The sequence below is a fragment of the Centruroides vittatus genome, unplaced genomic scaffold, assembly GCF_030686945.1.
Source record: "Centruroides vittatus isolate TY-2023 unplaced genomic scaffold, ASM3068694v2 contig_1213, whole genome shotgun sequence".
Taxonomy (NCBI): domain Eukaryota; kingdom Metazoa; phylum Arthropoda; class Arachnida; order Scorpiones; family Buthidae; genus Centruroides; species Centruroides vittatus.
In genome coordinates, this window is record NW_027120776.1 from 1,904,553 (window position 1) to 1,913,070 (window position 8,518).

The following is an 8,518-nucleotide window of genomic DNA, read 5'->3' on the forward strand; positions in this document are numbered from 1 at the left end:
TATCGCCTTTTTATTTCTTCGTCGATGGATACGGTTTCCGGATTGTTCGTAACTGGCTCTGTAGCGATGGACTGTTGTATCAAAATGAGATCTAATTCTTTCATCTGTTCATCTCTCAATTCTGTTAGTTTAGATTCGAGCCAGCTCATTGTAGAACTTAATTTTGGTATTGGTAGTACGGTGATTACTTTGCGAAGGAGGACATTAGAAGGCATTGTCTTATCCCTCTCTGACTTGATCGAGTGTCTTTGTTTCTTCATTATCTTGGGATAATTAGGATTATGTTCAAACCCTGAATGAAGTGTAGATGCCTCCTTTATCTTATACAAAAATGGATTTAAATTCGCTTCCTTCGCTTGAAGATGTAATTTCTGTCTTTCAAGAGGAAATTTTCTATATTTGTCATCGATATAGCCATATTCGTGTGGATCCTGTTTGCTATCGATGGTAGCAAATCCATTGTTTTCGCTTGTAGGATACACCGACGGATCGTATTTCGTCCATCTATGACTGGTTATAGCAATTGTCATAATTTTTCTAAATAATAACGAAAATATCAAAATTTGAAACATAGCGACGTGAAAATTCGCAGCGAAGAGAATGCATTCCAATAATGAAAACGCTTTTGATTATTTCTTTGTAATAATGTTAAACAATGCGTCATTTGTTTATTTTTGTTATTGATATTTTAATAAACGCTATTTGGGGTTTTTAAAGAAATTTTATTAAAGCCTGTCAATGCCATTTCTTGTCTTTATTAATATTGCTATTAATTTGAATGTTAAGATGACGTGCAATTTTGATATCGTGGCGAATATCTATCTATCTATCTATCTATTTTTTACATTTCACATCGTTAGACGATTTAAAACGAAAGAAAACTGATTTAAATATCCAATGCCTTAAGTTTCGTTTATGTTATTTTGTAGAATTATCAAAAGGTACACCCACTAACATTTAATATCTAATTACAATTGAACGACATCGCCATCCTCTTCCTGTACCAGCACTCTTATGTCAGGTTAGGCAAAGACTTTCATTTTTTCCAGTGATTTTTCTTCTGGGATTATCTTATAAACTTTTCCTATTGTATTCAACTCTTTTTTATATCTTTTCGTCTGTTCGTAGGCCACCTCTCACTTTTGAATGTCTTATTTTCTGTTCACAAAGTTTCCTGGGTATACTTTCCAAGGCCATTCGTGTCATATGCCCAGACTGAAATACGAAGTACACAAATTATACTTAAATATAAATGGCTTCAAATATGATTTCAGTTATAATATGATCAATGTGGTTAGTTCAATCACAAACTCCCTCAATGTAAGCCGAAAGTTTGGGAAATAGAGAAAGTTTCGCTTTGGTAGACGACTCGAACTCCTCTACTGTATTCGGGGGCGGATCTACATAGGGACTAATAAGGCTTAAGCCTTGTGCTCCAAGTGTCAAGGCCCACAAAAATTAAATTATTATCGTAAATTTTTAATACTTTTTCATTAAAAACCGTAAGAATAAGAAAACGTAAACGTTTATTTGATTAGGAAAGAGAAAGAGCAGATGAATGTGTATATGATCCAGAAAGAAACTTCTACAGAAATTATTTCTTAGCACTAATAGATCAACCCATATCTTCATTACAAGAAAGATTTGAACAAATTGAAAATCATATTAATATTTTCGGTTTTCTTTACAATATTCCACTACTACGAACAATGGAAGACGACCAACTTAAAAAGTTTCGCCACTTAAAATTAAGGCATAATAATCGACAGCTCACCGTTCTCTCGGAGGCCCTGCAGGCCTGCCCGATGTCATAACCGACAAGAAACAGTTAATGTGCAGTGAGCGTTTTACTTTCATGTGGTTCAGGCGAATTTGAATCGGGAGTCTCGTTTACAGTGTTGAATTCAGGCATTTTTCTTCGAGTGAATTTTTTCGAGTAATGTTTTCTTATATTAGAAAGGTTTTGGCCCCCTGTTTACGAGGCTCAAGGCAATTGCCCTTTTTGCCCATAAGATAACGCTCCACTGCCTGCAACTTACTAAAATTCCAGGAGTTTCGGGCGTTAATTCTAGGATACTCCAACGTCCTTCCTCCTTCATTTTTCCTTATATTTCTACCTAATTTCAACGATTTAAATTTAATTTTATTACAGATTATTTGTACGAGTTCTATTTTTTCTAATTTTTTTGTTAATTTAATTAATGTATCAAAAAATTATTTTATACAAGGATTACACTAATTACACTTCATAATCACATGATTGCCCATACTGTTTCATTGTGCTCCCACTTCGCTTTGTATCCCATTAATTAATTTTAGTGGCGCTGTATCTTATGGGCAACAACGGCATTGCCTGTTCGCCATCAATCCTTTACACTAAAATATTTCCTCCCGAAACGTCAACACTATACATGGGACCTCTTACTTCAAATATGCCTGGCCTCCCGCGATGCTGGTTAATTTCGCTGTTAGTGAACCACATCGTTTCAATTAAATACATCGATTTTACCATTGTTCAACTTTAGCAGGGATTATTATTATTATTATTATTTGTGTTAAGGTAGACAGGAGAGATCGCTGCTTATACCCGTTTGCAGTCTTTAGGAACATTAATGAACATGGATTCAAGCCGCCGACTAATTCATCACGCAGGGCTTCGGCTTCTGCATACGGCTCCGGATTCGAGTGTCCAATGGTATCACGTGACTTACTAAAACGAAGTTTATTAACTTAATTAACTTAATAAAAATATCACGTTAATTAATTTATTCATTCCTTTTATGGCGTTCGGTAAATATAAACCGAACAAACGCTGAAATATTCGAAAAAGTTAAAAATATTTTGTACACGCGCGATTTTGACACCAGGTGGCGTCTTTCCTTTATCTAGAGTGACGTTTGTGAAGCCGTGAGTCGGGAGTGAGTAGTTACGGAGTTCGATTCTACAGTTGACTGCGATTGAATAAGTTCGTTAGGAATTAATTCATTCTGTTATTTAGAAGCTAAATATCGTTTAGAAGATGGCAGATTGGGGTCTATCGGCCGACGAGCAGGAGAAGAGCCTATCACAGAAGGTAAAGTGCTTAAACCTAACCGTGTAGGATAAATGCGATCAGATTGGTAGAATTTCCAGTAAAATCGAAGAAAATCCTCTCTTTATTTCGTCTAAACAAGCGATCGGAGTTTAAATACCCCCTTTTTAATTAACCTGTTTTGTTTCTATGGTAATTAACTGAGTGAAGCACGTGTTTTGTTTTGAAATTGATTAATTTCTGACTGATTACACGTTTTATCATTAAATCTACATTTTGAATTGTATCCTTTTGTTAATTGATTAGAATTTCGTTCATTTTTTTTCGTCGTTTTAATCAGAATTGTGTCATTGCAACCTATTTCGTCATTATACAACTATATATAGACATTATCATTGAATACAATGTATTGCCTTTACTCCATATTGGATGTTTGTGGTTTAGACTCGTAAATTGATGCCGAACTAGCAAATTTTTAACTCTCTTCTATTCTATTCCCTGCTCCATACGTCTTAAGACGGCGCAGAAGATCGGTTACCGCTGCCGAAACAATTAATAATTAATATCTTTATAATTAATTATATTTTACAGATTGGAAGCATAAACATTAAATCTCCAAATCACATGGTGCCTGTTGTAAAAATACCGGCAGAAGAATCGTTAGGAAACGGCGAAACGGATGAACCGGGTACGATCGGTTTAAATGTCGGTTAAAATTATTAATTTTTAAAATTGAGTAAGTATTTTTGACTTATTTCGCTTGTTTTTTCTTTAGAAATTCCACTTGCCGAGGCATCGTTAATGAGAAAAATACTACATACTAAACTCGTTCATACTACTCACGATGTCGAAGTTCAGAGAAAGAATCCAAGTTCTCCTTTATATTCCGTCAAATCTTTTGAAGAATTAAACTTGTAAGTATAATGTTTTTAAGTTTTTTAAAATAAATAATTGAGGCATTCGAGCGTAATTAACGGTAAGTGATGTTTTCTAAATTTTACGGGCGCACGTGCTGAATATTAAGCATGTAAGAAAAATAATGCAACTGAACTATGTGAAATATATACACTAATTTCTTTTACATTGTTCAAAGAAATGACTCTTCGTGAATTAAAACATATTTAAATGAATAAGTGCAGTCTTTTGTCTTCAGATACCATTGTTTACATCATTTTTACAGGGAAGCAGTTATAATGCTGTCTTACACATTACTACACAGCAATTTGAAGTATAAATGGTAAACATCAATTATCTGTTACATGTAGGATATAATGTCTGTCAATTCTGTCTTATCGAGCAGATGAGCATTATTATTTTTCGGAGGTATGAGTTGTTATTCCACTGTTAGAAGAAGAGGAGTCGGATGATATGTTGGTAGTGATAGTTATGGAATCCTATGAAAATAAGGAAGAATCCAATTATTTTATGTAAACAATGATAACTGAAAAGTTTCTTTTTAGACATTATTATTATTACAGCTAAATTTTTACTAATAGAGAAAACTTACCAAGCTATGAATCAGTACATAAAGGAATTAAAATCAGCCAAAACAACTGTAATAACCATAATATTAAACAATGACGATACCTTATGTTTAGTATGTAATGCATGAATGTAAACAATGTCATCAGCAGTTAGCACTAGTATCTGCACAAGTTTATTTACTTGATAATCACTTTTTGAGTCTTTTGAACCACTGTAAATGATTGATTCTGCATTTATCTGAATCATAAAATCAGTTTTTCTGTTTTCGAAAAGCAGTTGATGATTTTTATTGCTTTCTTGCAGCCGCAACAATACACTACACTTTCTTCTTGGCAACATTTTCTCGTAAATAGCATTATGTACGTGAAGATGTTTGCACTTATCACTTTTATGAGTCGATATAACACTGCCAAGATACTAGTTCCACAGATAAACTTGGTTAAACGAGGTTCAGGTGCGGTTATTTTCAACTTCGTTTAAATTGTCATTTACAATTATTTACACCTGGATGCCTGAATTATCTATTGAGCATATATTATAAATAAAATTGTTATAGCTGATAGTATAAATTGACTTCACTATGTATATAAAATTATGTTTAAAACAGTAATTTTGAATGAGATTTTTCTAATTAAAATGTAAAAGCTATTAACTGTTTACTGGATATTTATGTAATTAAATATAATACGAGCATGAAAATAACCTTAAAACAAAAACAGAAAATAGTAAACAATTACAAATTTCAATGACTTTTGACTATAAATTTAATATAAAATCATTTTAATTATTATTTTTTCATACTTTAATAATTTAATAAAACAAATAACATATATTTCTATTAAAATCTGTAGGCGTCCAGAACTCCTAAGAGGTGTTTACGAAATGGGATTCAATGCACCATCTAAAATTCAAGAAACGACACTTCCAACATTACTTGCGGATCCGTAAGTGAATTTACTTTCATACTTTATTTTAAAATCTGTAGTTTACATCTATAAAGTATCTAATTTCTATTATTTTTGTTATAAAACAGTCCTCAGAATATGATTGCTCAGTCTCAGAGTGGAACAGGGAAAACTGCCGCTTTTGTGCTTGCAAGTTTAAGCAGAGTCGATCCGGATAAGAGATACCCGCAGGTAATTTATGTTAATTTTAATTAATGTAAGAAACATATTTAAACACTTATTGATTTTAGAACAAAATATAAACTTAAAAAAAATACCCCACAACTAAAATAAGGTTTTTAAATTTAATTAATTTTGTTTTAAAAATTAGGTTTTAATTCTCTCGCCAACCTACGAGTTAGCCGAACAGACTGGATGTGTCGCAAAGCAAATGGCTAAATTCTGTTCGGAAATCGGATTTCGTTTTGCAGTTAGAGGAGAATCATGTAAGTCTTATTTTAAAATATTATCATCTTTTTATTTTGCTAGTGATCTGCACAAGCTACATGTCCTGTTCCCTATTAAAAGAGTATTATATATATATAGTTTAAGTTTATAAAAAGAAACAGTATAAGCTGCATAGGAGTCAGAGTATTGGTGTAGAATAATTTCATTATTTTTCTGCTGTAAAAAGTATTGTTAACATAATAGCTTATATTTTGCTTTCAGTGGCTAGAGGTGAAAAGATATGTGAGCAAGTTATCATTGGAACTCCCGGAAAAGTGTTAGATTGGAGCATAAGATTCAAATTCTTCGACGTCAAGAAAATTAAGGTGTTTGTATTAGATGAAGCCGATATTATGATCGCAACCCAAGGTCATCACGATCAGTCTATCCGAATTCACAAGTAAGTTAAACCATATCTTGTTTTTTTATGAAATCCTTCTGTGTAAAAACAGGTTCCTCGCCTTTTATCTAGAACATTAACTAGACATATTTCTATAATTATAACTAATAAAATTACTTATTAATATGTCTGATTCATCAGGGAATTAATTGCTTGTCTCTTTAACAGACAACTTTCTCCAGAGTGCCAGATGATGATGTTTTCTGCTACTTACACAGAAGAAGTTATGGATTTTGCCGAAATTATTGTGCCTAATCCGGTTGTTTTACGGCTCAGGAAAGAAGACGAGAGTCTGGAAAACATCAAACAGTATTACGTTGTGTGCAGAAATACCGAGGATAAATTTAGTGCTTTAGCAAATATTTATGGAGTTTTATCTATTGGCCAGGCTATTATATTTTGCCACGTATGTTTTATTTATTTATTTATTGATTAATTAATATATTGTCTAAATCAGTAATTTAATTTAGACAGCAATTTAGCTCTTACTTAAATATTTGTAATTAATTAGTAGCATTGTTACTATGCTTTTAATATTCATAACAGGCAAAAAATGGAGAAAATACTGATTAAATATTTAATTTTCTAACTTAGAAATGCTTATATTATATAAAAAAAAACGTTAAATGTTTTAAATTAATATTACAGACAAGACGTACTGCAGCTTGGCTGGCCGAAAAAATGACCAAAGAGGGACATGCCGTTGCTCTTCTGTCTGGTGACTTGTCAATCGAGCAACGAATTGCCGTTCTCAACAGGTTTAGAGATGCAAAAGAAAAGGTTCTTATTACCACCAACGTTTGTGCAAGAGGTACGGAAACCGTTATTTTTGTTAAATTGACAGAAATTGCAATAACGAAATGCAAATTTTTTTTCCGTAGGTATCGATATCGAACAAGTCACTTTAGTCGTAAACTTTGATTTGCCCGTCGATCAGAAAGGTAATGCAGATTGCGAGACCTACCTTCATAGAATTGGCCGTACGGGAAGATTTGGAAAATCTGGAATCGCCATAAACATGGTAGACGGAAAAAGAACAATGAAGATCTTAGAAGATATCGAACATCATTTCAGTAAGTGAAATCTGATGAATATACTCATTTTCCGCCTCTATAGCATGCAACTTTGTGAAAACTGTATAGAAAATCAAATATCTTTATATTTAATGTCACACGTACTCGAGAACATTTTTATTTTTACACTTCTGTTAAGTTAATTTAAACAAATATCATAATTAAAAATCACTTTAATGTAGGAAGTAATTGCAAGTACAATTCTTTGACTTAAGCTCGATCAGATTCCTGGTCGACAAAAGTTTTAAACGCGTCGTATTTTCTGTTTCAGAGCGCAAGATCACCCGACTGGACGCCGAAGACGTGGATGAAATTGAGAAAATTGAACACGACGATTAAGCCGCTCGGGCGCACGACTCCAGTCGTGAAAGAGGAAAACGTTTCCAGCTGTAATTACATATTTTGCATAATTTGTCAACTTGTAAAAAGAATATCATTAAAAAAAATACACTCATTGGAATCATTGACATTTTGTACATTGTTTATGTTATTATTTTCAAATGTACTATAATTTTATTTCTAAAAAGGAAAAAAAAAAACAGAGAAAAAGATATTTTCATGTATGGAATTTAGCTGTGTAAAATAGATATGAAAAGGTCATCCTGAAGTTTTTTATATTAAGTCCATTTTTGTAAATTCCATGAGTTGGCATTTTATAAACAAAAAGCACATTTTATGGTTTCTTCCGACATCAGATTTCAATGTTTGGTGTGATGGAAACATGCCGAGTTTTAATTTATACGTAATTATCAGTAAACAGATAATAACAATGATTATTTTAGACTGTTTTATTACTGTTTCTCCCCAGAAAGTGTCCTTAAAGATACTGCGTAGTGTTTGTTATTGGCAAACATTTTTAGTTGTCAATAAATTATTGACTTTAATGAAAACTATGTCTCGAATTTCCTTATTGTCTTATGGGGCGCGACATCCGAATATCTAAGGAACAATACCCGCGCCGGCATCATCGGTGCAGATTTTTTAAGCACAAATTTTGTTCCATTCTGTTCTCACTTAAATTAAAGACCTGCATTCGAATTGCTGTTGTGGATCTTTAAATGTTTAGAAATTTCTTTCTTGCATCTAGAGATCTGTATCTTCATTAATGATGTATTCATCTACATCCTCCATGGATACA

The 8,518-nt window shown here is 32.6% G+C and overlaps 1 protein-coding gene across 1 annotated transcript; it reads left to right on the forward strand.

Annotated features, from left to right (window-relative positions):
• The first annotated feature begins 2,882 nt into the window (after window positions 1-2,882).
• On the forward strand, window positions 2,883-8,270 carry LOC136986393 (DEAD-box helicase Dbp80-like). The gene is made up of 12 exons (XM_067283921.1): window positions 2,883-2,918; window positions 2,999-3,073; window positions 3,623-3,719; window positions 3,807-3,945; window positions 5,368-5,460; window positions 5,550-5,652; window positions 5,792-5,906; window positions 6,130-6,307; window positions 6,476-6,713; window positions 6,956-7,118; window positions 7,189-7,380; window positions 7,652-8,270. The coding sequence occupies exons 2-12, from the start codon at window positions 3,020-3,022 to the stop codon at window positions 7,717-7,719; spliced, it is 1,440 nt and encodes a 479-aa protein (XP_067140022.1). The 5' UTR covers window positions 2,883-2,918; window positions 2,999-3,019; the 3' UTR covers window positions 7,720-8,270.
• Window positions 8,271-8,518: the final 248 nt, after the last annotated feature.